The sequence below is a fragment of the Borostomias antarcticus genome (assembly GCF_949987555.1).
Source record: "Borostomias antarcticus genome assembly, chromosome: 2".
Classification (NCBI taxonomy): Eukaryota; Metazoa; Chordata; class Actinopteri; order Stomiiformes; family Stomiidae; genus Borostomias; species Borostomias antarcticus.
The window spans coordinates 6,963,261-6,984,271 of record NC_140235.1 but is presented as its reverse complement, the minus strand read 5'-3'; the positions used below and the strand labels follow the sequence as shown (position 1 = coordinate 6,984,271).

Here is a 21,011-nt window from a genome sequence, read left to right as displayed (position 1 = left end):
ATGGTTGGGTGTCTCCTCTGGGCATTCCATATTCTTTGGCTCAGCTGCCGGTCCCTCTTGTATTTCCCAATATTCTGAATCTTCCTAGGAAGTCTGCCTTCCCGTGCATGAAAAATCACCAAACTTTGTACATAGGTCCAGTCCTATGCCAGATGTTGTGGCATTGTGGGCCAATAGTCCTGATGGTGGTGCTACAGCAGCCATCTAAAGTAAAAAAAAAAAAAGAGAAAATAATATATATTATAACAAATCAGCCATACGTGGTATCACTTTGCAGCCACCACCAAAATGTAAGCCCAAGTGAGCAGAAACTTCTATATGCTTTGAGCTGGCAGGAATTATGAAGTCCACTGTCCTCCACAAACGATCTTCACAGATTTTTGAAATATCAAAAAATAGAGCCCACAGCACATCAAAATGTTTTACTGTAAACAGTACTGTATGCACATAAGAAAGGCATTTTATTTTCATGACATGGTAGATGGTAGATTTTTCAGAATTGTATCTCAAAAATTGAATTTCTGAAGGTATATTGAATTCTGTCCTCATTCTATCCCCTCAAACTATTGCTCTTGGTCACTGATTGAGCACAGTCGCAGTTACTCTGCAATTAGCAAGACAAGCCAAAAAACCTTTCAAACCCCAGCCAGTTTGTTTGAGAACATTCTTTTGTAGAACCCTATAGGTTTTATTAGAAGTATAAGCAAAGGCCGAACTGCCAGCTACTCACTTGGCTCAACAAGAACATGACCTTGCCTTAGTGTCTGTGGCTATGAGTTGAAGCCCCGGGTGATGCAGAATAAACATGATAATGCCTACTGAGGCATTGTACTGTTTGGATTTCAGGAAAATAATTAATATAAGAAATAAGAAATATTAATATATTATGAAATATAAGTTTTAAATAATTAGGGTCCGGGCAGATTGTATTTTGGCCCATGGAATTGCTGATTGTTAGTCTGGCACCATAGTTTTGTTGGGTAAAGTTTTCTTCTCTGCTGATTCTTGTAGCTTGGAGGTACCTCCTCAAAATTCAGGAGGGTGCCCAGTGATATCCCTTGAGCATTTTCAGATATTAACCCCTTTATGCCCAAAATGTTTGTCAATTTATTTGATTGTCATTCATCTCGAAAGTTTTAACCAGCTCAGCACTGTTCTGAAAAACCATAATGACTTTCATAAATTCCAATCAGGTTTACGCAAGAACCACTCCACAGAAACGGCTCTCCTCAGGGTCTCAAACGATATACTGTAATAATGTCCTCAGACTCTGGAGAATGCGGTGTTCTGGTTATGCTTGATCTGAGAGCAGCTTTTGACATGGTAGATCATAGCATCCTGCTAGACAGGCTTAGGGAGTGGGTGGGCATCTCTGGGAGTGCCCTAAATTGGTTTGCATCCTACCTCAAAGTCTGACTCTGCTCCCCTTTCCTGCAGCATGCCACGGGGTTCTGTCCTAGCTCCAATTCTATTTGCTCTCTACATGCTTCCTCTTGCCCTTATAATCAGCAAATTCAAGGGCATCTCTTATCATTGCTATGCGGATGATGTCTACTTGTTTTTCTCTTTTAAACCTGATAGGATTTACTGCACGATTGTCTGTCCACCATTGAGGAGTGTACGATGAGCGACTTCCTCCAACTCAGTGCAACTAAGACTTAAGTCCTGATTGTAGCTTCAGACAGTGTTGCCTCTAGGGTGGCAAACCATATGGGGTCCCTAAATGGAAATGTATGCCCTAACCTGAGAAATCTTGGTGTTATTTTCGATCTGTCTATGCACCTGGACACCTCTAACCCGCACTTGCTTTTTCTACCTCAGAAACATTGCAAAACTCAGGTCCATTGTATCTCATGCTGAGCTGGAAATGTCTGTCCATGCATTTATATGCTCCAGGCTTAACTACTGTAACTCACTGTTCACCTGTCTTAACAAATCATCTGTGGAACAGTTGCAAATGGTCCAAAATGCTGCTGCCAGGTAGTTCACCAGCGACACCATCTCTAGTAGATGGCACAGTTATGGCACAGTTATGGCACAGCAGCCTGCAGGCCAGTTTTCTGAATGTTTTAAGAACCATTTTCTTCAAACGAATGTCTAATCTATGAACACACAACTGGACAAGCTTTGTTTGTGGGACACCAGAGGCGTGGTCTTAAAGGAGAATGCTCGTTTTTGACAACCTGGACCTTATTTACGACATATTATAAGACGTTTGACTCACCAAGATCACTTTGGTGTAGTTCGGAGGCATGTAGAAGAAATAAAAAATCCAGCGCGAGCCAGTATATCCATGTAATGGCGGTGGACGGGGCACCGAGAATGCAGTTTCTAAAAATCTATTTTCGGCCGCTAAACGGTTGTTTTCATCAATCTGATTTTATGAATCGACAGTTGTGATTCCCCAAAGCGAGGCCTTGTTGTGGTTTTCAAATACGTGGTCTTTAGCCTCTGTAATATGATCTTTAAACGCCTTTCCCCACTTGCTCCAGCATGCATTCGCACAGGCCAGCGCGCAGACTGGCTATTCTCCATTCTGTAGGCTACACTTGCGGCTCACATTCTCTACGCTACTAGCCAGAGCTTTAGGACATCCGTGGCGAGCAAAGGAAGCCTGTGGAAGCTGAGATTTGTCCAGGTAGTCATTTTGTTTGGACAATTTGGGTACACGCAAAAACGAACCATTGCTGACGATTGACGACGAGTTCTGGAGTTCATACGGGGTACACACCAGGTAAGCACGGAGAAAATAGCCGCTCTGCGCGCTGTGCGCATGCGTGCTGGAGCAAGTGGGGAAAGGCGTTTAATTAAAAAACGTATTTAATTTAAATAATTATGCTGTGTGTTTATTTGCATATAGTAACGCTAGCTAGCTAACACGCACAAACTCCCCTTTTGCCTGAACCCGGATGCTCGTCTAATCATATGTTAGAGTAACATTAGTGGAATGAAATTGGTAGACTTCTAGTTTGAGTGGTCATTAAAAATGATCAAATGTTAAGAAGTGGACATCATTGGATTCCCCTTGGCCTACAGAATCTAGCTTTTATTGTTTGTGGTCGAATGGTATCATATAGCCTGGTGGGGTATAGCTAGCGAATGTAGCTAGAGGTAACAGCATGCAACCGTAGAGATAATAACATGGGCATTAACGCAATCGTTTAATCAGGGAGAGAGGACAATGAAATTCGTCACAATGGCATCGAGTGTGGATGGTTCAGGCTAGCCAGCTATAGGGATGGGTCTTGTTAATTTTTTTCAATACTGATACCATTATTGAGACTGCTTAACGATTCCAGTCTTTATCGATCCCACTATCGATACCTTACTTTTCTACTATTTGATGGAAAGACAAGACTGCTAAGCCTGACCTGACCTCCGGTAAGCAAGTCGGCTTTGTTTGGTGCGGCTGTTTCCAACGTATTAGAGCAATGTCGGAGTCAGGAACTAGACAGACTTCTCCTAGCTCGACACCTCGCCGCTCGTGTAGTAGTAGTGGGCACAGTCCTTGTGCCTCGGCTGCTCCTATGAGCAAGCGCCGGTCTCGAAACAAGCCCAAACAACCTGCTATGGTGTCTCGCCTGCCTGTTGCCCGTTGACCTGCTTCTCTGCCGGCCTTCGGGGCCTGACGTCTCCACCTCCGTTTCTCCCTGCCCTAGCCGGTTCAGAGTGCGCAGCACATCACAGTCCCGACTGGCGCACTGGCTGCCCACCTCCAGGCTCCAGGCCAGAAAAGAAGCGACACACTACTCACGGTGCGCCGAGGTGCATGACTGTCCTTTTGCCTTGCCCCCCATGCCCTCATGTTATGCCTAGTCTAGCTAGCAAACGACAGAGCCGTGTTGTAGCTCTTTTACACTGAGAAAAGGGGCGGTATGCTTGTGAGTACGATGGGGTCCAGCTGTTCGCTCCTGCCCCACCTGAAAACTTTGATGCCTCCGGTTCGAGCTGCGGTGTCTTCCCCTGCTATCACAGCAGACGTGACAACCGCCAGACTCACTGTTGAGGCAAGACAAGCTCTATGTTCAATGGGGTCCAGCTGTTTTCTCCTGCCGTGTTTCAACATTTCACAACCCTCGGTATGGCTGCCGGCGGGGTCTAGCTCAGCGCTTTCCCGACTGGCGGTGATGAACCCATGTCAAGCGGCAGCGTCCTTCCCTGTCTGTCTGACAGGTAGATCGACCGCATACTTTATGGGTAAAGAGTGTAATATCGGGACTGTCAGGTTCTCAATTTTAGTGGCGGTATGTTTTTCGGCCTCTACGGCAAATAAAACATTCCCGCAGTTCGCTGGGGATAGACAGTGTGAGAAATGAGGAAATGGGACAATATCCTTGCCGGCCTCAGCTAGCTATGCAAATGAGCGGGCAAAGCTCTGGTTTTCTGCTGTGTATGATGTCAGCGCTCAGCCTCCATTGAACAGTGTGTCTGTTGTGAATGGCAGTATTCTCACTGTTTCTCATGGAGTGCATGAGTCGGTAAGTTCACAAAGCACCGTAGCTGCTCTGCACAACGTCTATGACAATGTCCTTGCAGGTAGGAAGATTCTTCCAGCTATGCAAAATGTTGTTTCTGGTCCCTGTTTTGTTTCGCCGGCACCGCTGAATGCCTTGCTGGCCTCGGCTGGATATGTAAATGAGGTGACAAGATTCCCTGTTCCCGAGTTGCAGGACATCAGGGACTGTCTCAGGACACCGGTGTTTTGTCTGAATGGACAAAATTGCATAAGGTTGCCTATGATACTGACGTGGCCAACTCACTTCCTTCCTTTTTATGAATTAAGTGGTTCCCAGCCGGAATGCCATTCACCCTTGCACAGAGGCACAGTATAAGGTATCCTATGGGGATTCCTCATGTCCCTTTCAAGGGTGGCCTGCCTTGGGCCAAGACACCAGAGTTCATCCGTTGTCCTGTGGCGGTCAGGGCCAAATTGATTTATGGCCAGTACCTCGATCATGTGCCACGGTCTCCGGCGCGGTTTGACAGGAGAGGTGTCTCCTAGACTGCTGGCTACAGCATGTTCTGATGAAAGGTTATCCCATTCAGTTTCACTGTTCTCCACCGACTTTCACATGCATTGTGGAGATGGTGATGTTGCGTCGCAATCAAGCCGCAGCTCTGTCAGTAGAGATTGCAGAGATTTTGTCAAATGGAGCGGTGACTGCGGTCCTGCTGGAGCAGAGGACCATAGGATATTATTCCGGCTACTTCCTTATGCCGAAGGAAACGGGAGGCGTGAGGATTCTGTACCTCCACCTTTTCAAAAAGGCGGTGGTGAAATTGAGGTTTCACATGCTTACGGTGCGACAGGTGCTGGAAGCGTTCCTTCCTGGCGACTTTTGCACCAGCATAGAGCTGAAGCATGCCTTCTTCCATGTGCCAATAGTACTGTACCTTGGCATCGGAAGTATCTGCACTTTGCCTTTCAGGTGGCGTATGAGTATACCAGACCCTCGTTTGCATATTCTCTCGCCCCCACGACCTTCTCCATTTGTGTGGAGACGGTGTTGAGACCACTACGCTGGCAGGGCATCAGGATCCTTGCGTACCTGGATGACCTGCTGCATCTGGCTCCGTCGCCTCTTTTGGCTTTGAAGCATACCGCTGTGGTGGTGAGTCATCTCACCGACCTGGGGTTTGCTGTCAATTGGGAAAAGAGCTGTCTCTGTGAGCGCAAATGTTGCTAGTCATGTGACAGCTGGTATCTGAAATGGTAGCACAACTCCCTCTATTGTTGGATTTGAGAGTTGTTTTTCCCCACATCCCAGTTGAAGTAGCCTGATATCAGACAGAATTGTCAATTCGTTACACTCCATTGAGAACTTCAATTTAGAATCAGCAAACATTTAGTGGGCGGGTTTGAATGTTTGGACCCAGGCTACAGTTGATGGGCTATGCATGTAAAAAAAATCTTTAAAAAAAAATAATAATAACTTTAATGGTTAGAATTATTATCTGGTTATCGGTTAAGCGGTTAACTGTTAACATTCCTACAGGACTGCAGGATCAATATTGAGAGAGACAAGACGAGAGAGGGATATGAGAGAGACAAGACGAGAGGGAGAGAGACAGAACTCATCAACAGAGTGAGAACTCATCTCCCTTGTCTCTGGAGTCACAGTTAGAATCTGTTGGTTTTAATTATAGTTTGTATTTCCAATGCAAAACAGAATGTTTTATAGATTCATTTATAGGGTTCAGACAGTTCATAAAACTTAGTTAATAATAAAATATAAGAGAGAGAGAGAGAAAAGGATGAAAAGTATGAGGTTGTGAAAATATATTTCTGAACTAATTATATGCCAATATTAAATCAATTTGATCCTTTGAAGGCTCAAAAATTGTATTGTCAATGAATATTAAATTAGAAAATATTATTTAAAGGAAAGGTTCAGAATTTAGCATTATAAGCCATGCTATAAGGTTATTTACAATCATATACAAAGGCTGATATCAAAGTTTTGTCAAACGGTCCACTCCCGAGATATAGCCCGTTGCCGCTAACACACTCAATGGATGAAGGTGCATAGACAAAATCCCTCAAAAACACCATAGACAGGAGACTCAGACTCAAAGGACTGGTGTCCTTTGATATTCTGGCAAAAAATCACCACAAAGTATGCTTCTGATCAGGTTTTATTGATCATATTATATATAGGGCTGTCAAATGATTAAAAAAAATTCTAATTAATTACATGATCTTTAATTAAAGGTGTCCTATTATACTAATTTTCAACAATTTAATATAAGTCTTTGGGGTCCCCAAAACATGTCGTTGAGTATTTTTGCTGAAAATACGACTGAGAATAAGCGTTCATGCCTCTATACCCCTCCGTTGACCACGAGATCAGATTGAGTGCTTTTTCATATGCAAATGAGCTCAGCTAAGAGCAAGTCGGCAGGCTAGAGAACGAGGGCTGTTGACAGTGCTATGCTACCTCAAATATAGCTGGCTAGGGATGGGTCTCGAAAACCGGTTCTATTAAGACACCCCATCCAGGGCTGTGCTTTGTCACCAATTAATTTATATGTCTACGCTACAATCGGCTTGTTGGTGTCTGGAATATTGTGTGCAATATGACTGAATATTTATCAGATTTTGAGGATATAGAAGATGACTTAGAATATGATGGAAGCCGATCGTAGCGTAGAGAATGTGAGCCACGAGTGTAGCCTACAGATGGAGAATAGCCAGTCTGCGCGCTGTGCGCATGCGGGGAAGTGGGGAAGCTTTATTTCGTTTCTAAAGACGCTTCTAAAGATCATATTACAGAGGCATGTGAAAACCACAACCAGCCCTCGCGCTGTGCGCATGCGTGCTGGAGCAAGTGGGGAAGCTTTATTTCGTTTCTAAAGACGCTTCTAAAGATCATATTACAGAGGCATGTGAAAACCACAACAAGCCCTCGCTCTATGGAAGCACAACTAGCAATTCATTAAAATAGATTGATGAAAACAACCGTTTCGCGGCAGAAAATACATTTTTTTGAGGCTGCATTCTCGGTGCCCCGTCCGCCGCCATAACATGGATATACTTGGCTCGCGCTGGCTTTTAAATTTCTTCTACAGGCCTCCGAATTACACCAAAGTTATCTCGGTGAGTCAAACGTCTTATAATATGCCGTAAATAAGGTCCAGGTTGTCGAAAAAGAGCATTCTCCTTTAATTTGTCGATAAAAAATATATTTTTTGCTGTCAGATATCTTAGTTATAATGACACAGAGCTACAAATGCAGTTTTGTGTTTATATGTGAGGTAGAAATTAGATTTTGAGAACTCACGATGTCGTAGCTAACTAGTAGCCCTGTAGCCATGGAAACGCAACGTTACCGGCTAAGTTAGCCAGCCAGTGGAGTGTAACGACGTAACCCAGCCATTCCCATCACCTGACTCGAGTAGCATGCTACATTTTCTCGCCTGCTATATCGTTTTCGTGGAGTAGTAGATACTAAGTAGCATTCTACTTCTGCTATATAGCAGGTAGCAGGCATTTCAGACACAGCCAAGGTTTATTGCCAAAACCTACATCCGTTGAGTCAGACTAGCATGGCCTAAAATTGATTCCTCCTGGGGAAGGGCTGCCCACACCGGGACCTGGCCATCACCATTGAAGACATAGTGGTGACCCCGACTCGGACTGCGAGGAATCTGGGTGTGACCCTGGATGACTAACTGTCGTTTTCTGCACATGTCACATCCGTCACACGCTCCTGCAGATTCATGCTCTACAACATCAGGAGGATTCGCCCTTTCCTCACTGATGAAACGGCGCAGGTACTCATCCAGGCCCTGGTCATCTCCCGCCTGGACTACTGCAACTCCCTCCTCGCTGGGGCCCCGGCGTCAGCCATTAAACCTCTGGAACTTGTCCACAAAACTGCTGCTCGCCTGGTGTTCAACCACCCCAAGTTCTCCCATACAACTTCCCTTCTCCGTTCCTTACACTGGCTCCCTGTAGCGGCTCGCATCCAGTTTAAAACTCTGGTGCTAACCTACAGGGCAATGAAAGGAACAGCCCCCTCCTACCTCCAGGTCATGGTCAAACCCTACACCCCCTCCCGACCGCTACGCTCTGCTACCCTGGGGCGACTGGTTGCCCCGTCACTCCGAGGCCCCTGCAGTCGATCGACACGGTCACGGCTCTTCTCTGTCCTGGCCCCGCAGTGGTGGAATGAACTGCCCACTGATGTCAAGACAGCAGAGTTGCTGCCCATCTTTCGTCGCAGGCTCAAAACTCATCTCTTCAAGAAGTACTCCAACAATCCTCCCTCCTAAGCACTTATTGTATTTTATTGTATTGTATTGTATTGCACTGTATTTTAGATTGCTATTCTTGCACTTTGCCTTCAGCACTAGATTATGCTCTAATTAGAGAGAAGATGCACTTGTGAGTTCTGGCAAGTAGTAGTAGTACATTGGCTTTCCCTACGTTAAATGCAATTATTGTTACCTGTAGTCGCTTTGGATAAAAGTGTCTGCTAAATGACTGTAATGTAATATAAATGTAATGATTCATTCATTTGAAAGCAAATAGATTGTTCATGATCTCCTTTATGAGTAAACATTGCAAATTAGATACATTTGACTTGAATATTTTGCATGAAATCTCTTAAATCCTTTATTTTTCTGGGATTGTGGGCATAAAGGGGTTAAAGGACAATGCTCGTTTTTGACAACCTGGACCTTATTTACGACATATTATAAGACGTTTGACTCACCGAGATCACTTTGGTGTAGTTCGGAGGCATGTAGAAGAAATGTAAAATCCAGCGCGAGCCAGTATATGCATGTAATGGCGGTGGTGGGGGCACCGAGAATGCACTTTATAAAAATCTATTTTCTGCCGCGAAACGGTTGTTTTCATCAATCTGTCTTTATGAATCGCTAGTTGTGCTTACATAGAGCGTAGGCCTGTTGTGGTTGTTCACATGCCTCGGTAATATGATCTTTAGAAACGTCTTTCGAAACGAAATAGCTTCCCCACTTGCTCCAGCACGCATGCGCACAGCGAGCAAGTGAGGAAGCTATTGTCTAAAGATGTTTATAAAAATCATATTACAGAGGCATGTGAAAAACCACAACATGCCCACGCTCTATGTAAGCACAACTAGCGATTCATAAAGACAGATTGATGAAAACAACCGTTTCGCGGCAAAAAATATAGATTTTTAGAAACTGCATTCTCGGTGCCCCCACCACCGCCATTACTACTGGCTCGCGCTGGATTTTACATTTCTTCTACATGCCTCCGAACTACACCAAAGTGATCTCGGTGAGTCAAACGTCTTATAATATGTCATAAATAAGGTCCAGGTTGTCAAAAACGAGCATTGTCCTTTAATAGGGCCTATCAGAAAACCACCATCCTGTTGAAGAGGGCCCAAGCTACAAGATCAGCTGAGAAAAAACTTTACCCGACAACAAGGCTCATCAAAATATAGCAGCATGATTCCCGGACTATGTTTTAAGGGTTTCCTGTTTGATCGATAAATTTGTAGTAGAAACAATTATTGAGCCCATAAAACTATCATAGCTAGGTATGAAATCAAACAGGAAATGTTTAAAGTGGTAAATCGTGCAGTCTCTAGCGTGTAATGCCGTCAATAAAGTAATGCTGAAAACGGCGTCTCCGATGCCAATCGTAGGGATATTAGGCCTACTCAGGGGGCTTTATTTTTTTATATATATTTTTTTATCAACGCTTTGAAATGTTCGTTATTCAGCAGCTTATTGGCTACAGCTCCGTTCGTGTGCACTTTGATTGAGCGTTTTGCGACGGTATGATGGCAGCCTTTGCCTGGATTCTACATGCGCTTATGCACGTCGAGTTCATCAAGCGGAATGAAGAGTGGGGTAATTAAAACCAATACATTATCATTAGCAGTCCCTCTCAAGGCGTCTCTTTACATGCGAGATAAGAGTCCGCAGGCTTGTGTCTCGGGGAAAAAATCAGACAATGGATACCTACCATAATGGAATAATGGTGTCCTAATTAGTAGTAGGCCTAGGCCTATTCAGTTAGGACCAACAAACAGCCTTTGGATAGAGATTTCAATTTTGTAGCTTCGACGGCCAATGTTGAGGAAGCTACGTGGAGCTACACTAAAGATGCCCTTATAAATATAATTGGTGATACTCAAGGTAAGCTACTAAAAGCAGTTAGGCTACGCCTGCACCAAGCTAGCTACACCATAGCTACCTGGAAAAAGGCCATATCACTGCAAAAAAAGATCACTCAGATGTCGACAGGATGTCTCATAAACAAAACAGTAGTCTAATGCAAACAATAGCTGGCTCTGAAAAGAGTGAGGAAATGTGATGTTCAAAGGCTGGTTAAACTTCCATCTATTGTATTTTGGGGGTAAAAACACTGTCGACATTAGACATACCCCCTCCTCCGCTCTCTTTCTTTCTCTCTCTCCTTCGCTCTCTCTCTCTCTCTCTCTCTTTCTGTTTTGTGTGTTAGTTCAGGCGTGGGCGTGAGAGTGTTTGGACTCGCAGTGTGTGTAATTACGCAAAAGGAAAATAGGAAGAATGATAAAAAATAAATGTCACCGTAAAGTAAAAAGTCAGCACGTCATCATTCATCTTACCCAGGATTATTATCTTTTTTATTAGCCTAAATTATCTTCCAAACCAGTACCATTTCCGCACGCTTCATAGGCCTAATCACTTATCTTAAGCTATGCTTTTGCGGGGTTTGTGATTTTGAAAGAAAATTCAAATGTGATCTTCCACATTTCTATTTGGCTTGGGTCCTCATTATGTCCTCATGGTAAGATATAGCCGATGTAGTATCCTAACAAGGCTGAAGGCAAGTAGCAGGCAGTGATAATCTCTTGTTTTTCTTGAAACCCATTTCGTATAGGCTACTGTGTAGCGCTCTTACTCCGAGACGCAATACCCTATTGGACATCGTCACCTGTGTCCAAAAGAGTATCGGTCATTGATTGGTCCAGTGTGCGTCTGATGGGATTCACGTGCTTCCGGTTAGTATGGGAAACGTGTGGGAGAGGGGAGAGGCTGAGTGAAGTGAGGAGTTTGTGTAGATCGAACTGTCACAGTGCTGAAAAGCACCGGTGTGCGAGAGTAGCGCGCTATGCGTTGTCTGTCTTGTGATTGTGGACGACCATGACACACCGGACCGTTACGCACGCAGGATGTCAACAACGCAGATATGAAAATGAACCCCAGAACAGAGAGAGAATAAGTATGTTTTAATGTGCACCAATTGCTGCTCTCGTCATATTTGGATACAAATACACGCTAGAAAGTGGAATAGAGTTGAGAAGACTGAACCGACGTCACTTCAACGATGGAGGACCATAGGGATCTAAACAGCCCGGATTCAAGTGAAGGGGAAAGCGTTTCTCCCTCTCCAAGTCTTCCTTCACCGCCCATATTGCCTCTCCAGGTTGCGCAGCAGGCTCACAGAACCACCAACTTTTTTATAGACAATATTTTGCGGCCAGACTTCGGCTGCAAGAAAGAGCTAGGATTGGGAGCGAGGGAGCGGGCGCAGACTTCAAGCCGAGAGCGCTTCCACCCATTAACCGCGAGGCCGACTCATCCTGGAACGCCATGCCAGGACTCCAATTGCAGCAGCGATAGCACTTCTTCATCGACCTCATCTCTAGCGTTGTCGCCTACCCCAAAAAAGAGCAGCACAAAACCTGCAGAGAGTTCTGGTAGCAGTACACCAAAGTCGGGCGAGAACACTTCGTCAGTTGTGGTCCTGAACGGCAGTAGTGGGACCGCGGCACCCACTCCTGAATCGCAGCCCCTACTGTGGCCTGCCTGGGTTTACTGCACGAGATACTCGGATAGGCCATCATCTGGTGAGAGGAATAGTTATTTGAACAAGCACCTCTAGTAATGTGCATACGTGTCAAACCCATGTAATAAGAGGCTAAAGTGCCAATGCTGTGTTTTATGGCTACGATTGTTTCATTTGTGGTAGACTCTTAGTTGGTTAGTCAAGTCAGACTATTGGTTTCTATTGGGAAAAAGTATATATACACAGAGACACATAGGCTAGTAAATTACATAAAGCATTTTTTCCTTGAACAAACAAGTGTAGGGCTATTGCAGGACTCGTGTTCTTGTTTATTCGTATATAAGAGGATTTAGTTAAAGGCTAGAGAGCAAAATGAAACTAAACACAATACCCGCCCAACTGCAACAACATCTTTGCATGTAAGTCAATTTTCGTGGCAAAACTTTTTTTAAATACCCATACAAAATAGGACGTTGCTACGTAAGAAAATAATATAGCAATAGAACTTGGCTCCACTGTGTTAATTTATTTATTTAGGCTAGATGACGCCTAATTTATATAGAGCTTAAGAGAAGAAAGAAGATTAATTAATAGTATTTTTTTTAACAAAAGACGACCCGAAACTTTCGACTTTTTGTGTCAGAAAACAAAACTAAACTAAAAAGTCAAAGTTAAGTGGTTTTGATCTTCAAAATATCAATATCTGCCATTCACTTAATGCTTTTTTGCAGATTTATAGATTGGCTTTAGTGACTTATGTAAACAATGCACCGTCGAAAAATGCAAATATCTAATTAATGAAAAAGCGAAATGTTTTAAAGAGCAGGATGGCAAAGTTAGAAGAACACTTGTCAAAAGCATGTTTTCATGAAAATGGTGATCTTTTATAACATTTTACTACCATATATGTGATAGCCTATATAGATATGATATAGCTACAGTACCTATGTAATGTCACCAACATAATAATTAATCTTAAAAGTGTAAAGAAACGTTTCGGAATGTGTTTTAAAAACAATGAAAGTTGAAGCAATCGATGCATAAGGAGAATATATCTAGGCTGTGGCTGAGGTGTCGGCGATACAGTAGTTTCTAATAATGAATACAAAGAAAGTCAATGATTTTTTAATGTAGCCTAAGTAAGATATTTAATAATGTCATGTTTTATAATTTATCTAAGTGACACTAACCAGGACAGATAAATTAAATGAAAATTAGATAAGGCAACTGCATTGTAAATGTCGATTCAAAATATTAGGCCCTATGTTATAATATTAGCATTTAAATAGTGAATTCATATTAGCTACTGTGTTTTTGCTTTAATGAACATGCAATTAACGTTGATATTAGATGGGCTTTCCCCCTCATATCAGCTAATATCAATATTAATTGTATGTCTATTGACTAAAAGAGCATGATTTCAATAAGAGGAAAACAAAAGGTGTGAATAGTAGCTTAATCAAATGTTCGGTAGACTATCCACAATATGAAAGATACAGGCATTACAGATAATGTGTGTGGATCCCTGTCTTATCCATTGTCTCAATTAGCTTAAATACCCAATCAGTTGGCCCTATGTAAAAAAAAGACTACATTTAGCCCCACAGTTGTACAGCTACAATGTGAGCCTAGCCAGACTACTGAGCTTAGACATAATGAAACGGGTGTAGCCTGGTTTTACAGTAGCCTACAAATTCGAGCTGTCCACTGTTTTCAAAATAGCTTATGGTATGATCCACCTGTAGTCTACCTGTAGGCTTATTTCAAACTTGCTATCAGTTAAGATATGCATATATCATTCACTGTATTAGTCCACTCTCATATGCAGGCACTTATCGAAATCTTCAGTGGGCCTAATCATTTAAGATGTTCTTATTAGGTTAGGCCTACTGGCCTTTTAAGCTACTCTGACAGACCTAGACCTAGTCTACTATTAGGCCTACAGGTTGAATACAACGCTTTCATTGTAGGATATTTAGAATGGTAATAATTGAACTGGTAAAATAATAATGACAATAACATTATTGTTAGCATATTATATTGTCATTGTACTTATATAAGCACTATTGGCTAATGATAGCTTTATAGCATATTAAGCAACAATATTCTATTGTAAGATTATATAGGCTAATCAGATTTATTGTTAAATGCTACACGTATTTGATAGATAGAAAGAAATAGCCCAGTAGCCTATTCCCGCAACATATTGAAATAGGCTAGCATACAACGAATGTGAAATATGCCTATTAATTTTTAAGATGATTTAAGGAGGTGTAACTGGCGTTAGCTGAATATTTATATTTTCGTTTTTATTGTCGTTCCTACTGTAGGCCCAAGGACACGGAAATTGAAAAAGACGAAAAATGACAAGGAGGACAAGCGACCCAGAACTGCGTTCACGGCTGAACAACTACAAAGACTGAAAACTGAGTTTCAGGCTAACCGTTATATCACGGAACAGAGGAGACAGTCGCTGGCCCAGGAGTTGAACCTCAACGAGTCACAAATCAAAATTTGGTTTCAGAACAAACGGGCAAAAATCAAAAAGGCCAATGGCTATAAGAATGGTCTAGCTCTCCAGCTCATGGCGCAAGGATTGTACAACCATTCCACCACCACCATTCAGGAAGATAAGGAGGAGAGTGACTGAGAGTTTACTTGCCTCAAAAGAAAATATAATGAGCAGATACTTTGAAAAGATATAGGGACAAATTATTGTAAAGATATTTCCATTTGTTGTTAGGGCCACATTTATGGAACTCAACCTTCGAAAGTAGGCTATAATAGGAAACATAAAGGAAAATGTATAGCCAAAACCTGACTCTGTATATATCTAATTTAAGGAAACGGTGTAGGACCGCTGACTCCGCACTCGCAGGAAAATGAATTCTCTTTGTTGCATAGGCCTACTGTTTTGTGATCTCTTTCTTCTGTCAAACAGACTACGCGACCTGCCACTCAAACCAAAGATTGTATTGGAAAAAACAGCCTGAAAAAAGTTCTCAGTTAGCCTAATTTCTTCCTGAACTGCGAGCCGGTAAGAATCAGAAGACCATGAATCATAAGCTTTGGTCAGGACCGAGAGGCCTATACGACTTGCCTCAAGTAGAATAAGGATACCCTTGGCTACATCAGAGACAACATAGCATCAGACTATCTTAAAATCTATGTTGCCTCTCTCAACGGTGAGGGATTATGTACATCTAAACCATGTTTCCAAATAAACATTTTTATATTGGAAAGAGGAAACATCATCCGTTTTGGTACTTTCTGTGCGATCTGAAGGATTCAATTAATAAATCTAAGTGTATATGCAGTTGGTTTGCAGGTCATTGATTCAAGAGAGTGGGGCAAGTGTATCCATATTCATATGGCATAGTATACCCTCTACAATGGGAAAATTTATTCTGAGAGTCATGGTGATATCAAGTCTGTTCAAAACGTTGCAGAGCATGAAATTGCCTTGCCGCGCACCCCGTCTCTGTATGCTCATTGCTCACTCATTTCCTCAACTCTTTGTGTGCTGCTAGATAAAATCCACTATTTGCCCGTGTATCGAATGAGAGCCAGACAGCTCGCGACTCACAGGTGTCACCCGCGCCTAGGCTGAGTAGGCTTATTACAATAGAATACTCAGCCTAGACCCGAGCGAGGCTGGATTCACAACTCACAAGCGCGAGACATAGGTCACGTGGCTATCTCCAAGGTCATGTGTGAGGTCAGTGTGCACGCGGTTCTGGGAGATAGATTCCCTTAATTATTTTCAGCTAATAGAAAAAGCTGTACAGATAAAAACAATTACTGCAGACTATTTGCTCTAATAGTAGCCTAGTTCACAATATATGTATCAACAAAGTTACCCATTAGGTATTATTCTGACCAGTGCTTGCAGCCTAATTTTAGGCCTACATAATAGGTGTTGGCCTAAATTGAAAATCGAAAACTTTGGAGCCAACAAAAGCCTTCTTGATGTAGCCTAACATAAAAGTAGTAGGCTATTTTTTTATGTTTTTATTTTGTTTTGCAAATTGATAAATTCTTCGTCAACAATACCGACAATGATATTGTAGAAGGAATAAAGGAAAAGAGGGAACGTTTGCAGTTTTGTGACTCATGGGATCTGAACTGTCCTTTCATTATCTATAGGCTAGTTTAGAGGAAGCCTAGTTCAGATAACTTTATGTTCACAAAATAAATGATGTAGGCAATGTTAATTTCTAATTAGGCATATCACCACCGCCAAGTACAAGAAAATATATTCGGTCACTCCGTTCATTTTCTGCATAGTAATTTCCTTCGAGGGATAGGCTACTTTAAAGCTATATAGGCCAATGAATGGGATGGCAACATTCCTGCCATGAAAGCGTGCATTTCCGAACACTTTGGAATAGGCTAGTAAACAATGCCCTACTGTATAAACTCTGGTTTAAAAACCGACACATAGCCTGAGGCACAATGATGTAGGCCTACGTCAAGTATTTCAAATAGGCCTTAATCTTAATGCTTGGCCTGTATTCATAATTTAGCCGAAACTAGCGCAGTCTAGCCCTCATGCAAAAAAAAAAAAATCCCCATATATTAACTGTCAATTTATTATAGTAGGCTTATGTAAAATATATGGAGGAAATATAGGCTACAGAATAAGAATAAGCTACATAGGCCTATATCATATATTGAATAATACATACGGAATTACCGCTTTTCATGTATTGCAAAATATAACCACTAGTTTCCTATATATGGAAATGTAGGCTATGTTTGATATATTACATTATATTTCCAATATATCGCTTTTATATATATATATATATATATATATATATATATATATATATATATAAAATAAGGGAGGTCTACCCAACGAAACAGCTAAACCTCAAATGGGTGTGCATGCGTGCACCTCAAATCGTGGTGTGTGCATGTGTGTGAGTGAGTAGGCTAGAAAGAGGGATGAGAGAGTCAAGCCCTGGCAATATTGCTTATTTTTTATTTTGGTTGTACTTTTAGCAAATGTATGGATATCAACGTTGCAAGGTATAGGCTAACGCAGTGTGTATTGCAAAAATGTCTCAACAACTGTTATTTAGTTGTGTTTTATTTGTAGGCCTCTTTAAAATAGAAATTACATCTCATACAAGTGTTGCTTAATGATCGAGACTATAAGCGAGCCAAGAATCATACCACATCATCACGGCGAAAGATCACCTCGTTTTTATATGGCCACACGCTCGATTCGTCTATAGCCCATAAAACATTATTTTAGTCGAAGACAATTAAGTTCTACATTGAAATAGCCTACATTTTATATAACCTACTCCAGTAAATGGTGGGTAATTTAGATTTAAATGTATACATTTGCATTCAATGTAGCCTATATTTCATCATGATCTAATAGGCCTAGTGAAATATTAGGCCTAGCCTATTTAAATGAAAAATAATACAATAAATCGTTTAAAAGAGTAGCCTATGCTAGGCCATATTGTTAAAGAAATTGCGCATTATATGTAGTCTAGATGGGTTTATAGGCCTACTTTGAGGTCAAATTAACATTTAATATAAACTTATATAGAATACATTTTCAATGAATATAGGCTACGCGTCAGACATGGCCTATACGAGAGGATTCCGAATGATGGATGTCGTTTGAGCCAATTCGTCTACAAACTCTTTATCAACATTCACAATCTTCTGCTCCCGAGTTGAAATGCTATAGCCTAACCCAAACTCTGTATAAATACTAGGGTTGAATGAGTGAGTAAAGTTTAATTATATGTTACCAAATTAGCCTATCGAGTGAACGTCTTCCTGGTGCTAACCAAACTATTTCCGATGGCAAAGAGGTCATCTGTCATCTAGACTAGCCTGTTATGCCTGAGGGTCTCTTCGGATGTTACAGTAGACCTAAGTAAGGAGGCCATACTTTCCCAAGTAGAAGTTATTTGAAAAAGGTAACACTGCTTAAGATCCATTTGTTAAATTCTGAGACAAACGTTGTGACAGGTCGACTGGATCCTTGCCTGTGCCTGTTTCCTTGCTTTCTAAAACAGTCAGAGGCGGGATTGTTATGAGGCACGTGCAACACCGGCAGGAATGGCTTAACATTCTACTACAACAGATAGTCATAATAACTAATGTCTTCTTTCTGTATTTGCCTGCCTCTTAAAGACTTAATTTTCCATACATATTATGAGCCATGATGTACATTGTGTGTGTGTGTGTGTGTGTATGTGTGTGCGTGTGCGTGTGTATGCACGCGTGCGCACAAGCACATGGTTTTCCCTGTGTTTGTTGCAAATCAAAACAATTAGATACATTTGCATTTCCCTACCAATTACCTTTAGGGTATGTGTGTGTGTGTGTGTGTGTGTGTGTGTGTGTGTGTGTGTGTGTGTGTGTGTGTGTGTGTGTGCGGGTGCGAGTTTTTGTGTTTGTTTGAACACGTGAAGCAGAGGGACTCCAGGGTATGGAGTGCTCACACAACCAGCCCTCCAGCTACAATACAGATTTAATTTACATGCAAATGAAGGCAATAAACGGAAACCCAACAGTCGCTGAAATTTCTTCAGTGGTAATGAAGAATCGACTAGATGCTGCACTGTAGTGTATCAAAGCTCTTCTGAGCAATGCCTCAAATACAGTACAAGTTGTGCTTTTTCTGCTCTAGGATGGCAGAGGACCTAACAATGTCTGCAGCAGACCAGACAATGGCGAGGAATTTCAGTTTTGCTCTGTGAGTCTGTCTGGGTGTCATGCAACAGTGATCAAACCTGAGTGGGATCCTACAGAGGACCAGACAATGCTAACACAGAGATAGGCTAGCGCCATGCTAACAGTAGGTCTGAGGCGGCTCCAATCTTGTTTTGTTACAGACGGCTAGAGTGGGTATTGGCCATTTTTGGACGGCCATACGTCGCATCGTAGTTTGATCCTCACAGGCGCCTCGCTCTACGAAACAGGAGACTTGTCTGTTCACACCCTGTACCCTATAACTCACTCTTATTTGCTCTTTGATCTGAGACCGACAGACAGACAGCTGGACAGATAGACAGACAGACACACAAACACCACACACACACACACACACACACACACACACACACACACACACACACACACACACACACACACACACACACAAAGTGGGAAACCCCACTGCACTGGAGGGTGGTGTTTCCAAAGGCATGTTAGGAAAACTCCACATGCTTTACCCTGTCTATCATGCTGTCAACAAGTAGGGTGTGAGTGGAGTGGTTGTGACGAAAATCACTGCTGTTGTTTTATTGAGGGAATAACAGAAGAACCATTGAGACGCACTGACATCCCACACTGATGATCGTGTGTGTGTGTGTGTGTGTGTGTTTGTCTGTGCCTGGCATGCATACAGCCATCTGAATCATCTGCCATCGCTTAGATTACAAGGTAGATAGATATAAGGAAATATTAATAAATTGATTGTGTGCATGTGCGTGTGTGCGTGTGTGTGTGAGAGAGTGAGTTTGTTCAGGGTGAAGTGATGTAAACAGATTGATGTTTTGGGGTAGTAAAAAAAAACTTTACTCCCTCACTCTCTCGCTCCCTTCCTTCCAGGCACACCATGCAAATTAGATTCACCCATCATAGACAAGGCCCAACGATCATCAGAAAGTCAGGATCTTCTGCTCAAAACCTGACCTGCTTGCAAGGTTTGGGTTAAGCATACGAGATGTGGTGTCAGGCGACATTTGGACCAGCAGGTAGGTCAATATGATGGTGTGGCTCAACTTAATTGCAATGTACTTCCCTTTCCCCCCCTAAAGAAAGGAGACTGTTCAGTACAGTCTCTGTGGTGGTCATGGATATGAAAATGGGGACTAATTCAGAAACAGTTTGATAAAATATAAATGTTTAAATACAAATGTGCCTTTTCTTGATCTTTCTCTTTGTATAGTTTTGTCCTGGCACTGAAGATTTGTGCTTAGCTGTGAATAATACTGTGAATAATAATCAGTTAATTGCTGTGTTGGGGACGTCACCAATAAGCAATCATGTCTTATAAAAAAGTAATTACTAGAAGTGATGAGGGGTTATGTATGCTCACTGCTGAGGCCAGTCAGAGCTCCATTTCTGCATCACTGAAGAGTCCTGTGATCTTTAATTAAAAAGGGTTGAGACACTAAATTACAGCAGTGAAAATATTTTGACTTCAAACGTCAGAGCTGGAAGAATACCCAAACTCTACACCAATTCATTTGTTTTCCGGGCAAAGCCATAAAACTGTCTCCCTCTGTCTCCTAAATGTCCAATGTTGTGTGTTATAAAAAGTGCGCTCAATCTGAAAAATGACAGCCCTGGGTTTTCCAAATCGTGTGTCTGCAGCAACTGCTGTACAGTATGTCATCAACAAATGGCGTGCTGCTAGAGAGCGGCCATTTCTAAGCACGTGCTTACTAGAGAAACCTGCTTTCTTACATGAGAGCAATATTAGCACTCACAGTAAGTTTTAATGAAGTAAATATCTCAATAGGGATTCAGGAGTGTCTGTCTACTGTACATATCAAACTCTAATAATTAAAGTCACCCCAGGCTGAACGCAGCCTGGGGTGTGAAGAAGATAAAACATTAGTCTCGTGCTCTGGTCTCTATCATTTTATATTATTTTAAATCAAACCAAACAACACACTATAATTCAAAAAAGAAAAAATGGACTAGTATGATTTTTCATTTCTTGGTAGCTATAATAGCCTACTTTTAAGAT

General features: G+C 42.0%; 1 protein-coding gene across 1 annotated transcript; it reads left to right on the top strand.

Annotated features, from left to right (window-relative positions):
• Positions 1 to 11,815: 11,815 nt before the first annotated feature.
• en1a (engrailed homeobox 1a) lies at positions 11,816 to 14,927 on the top strand (the record flags this gene model as incomplete). The annotated part of the gene is made up of 2 exons (XM_084458035.1): positions 11,816 to 12,338; positions 14,608 to 14,927. 2 exons carry the CDS (start codon positions 11,816 to 11,818, stop codon positions 14,925 to 14,927), a joined length of 843 nt encoding a protein of 280 aa, XP_084314161.1.
• Positions 14,928 to 21,011: the final 6,084 nt, after the last annotated feature.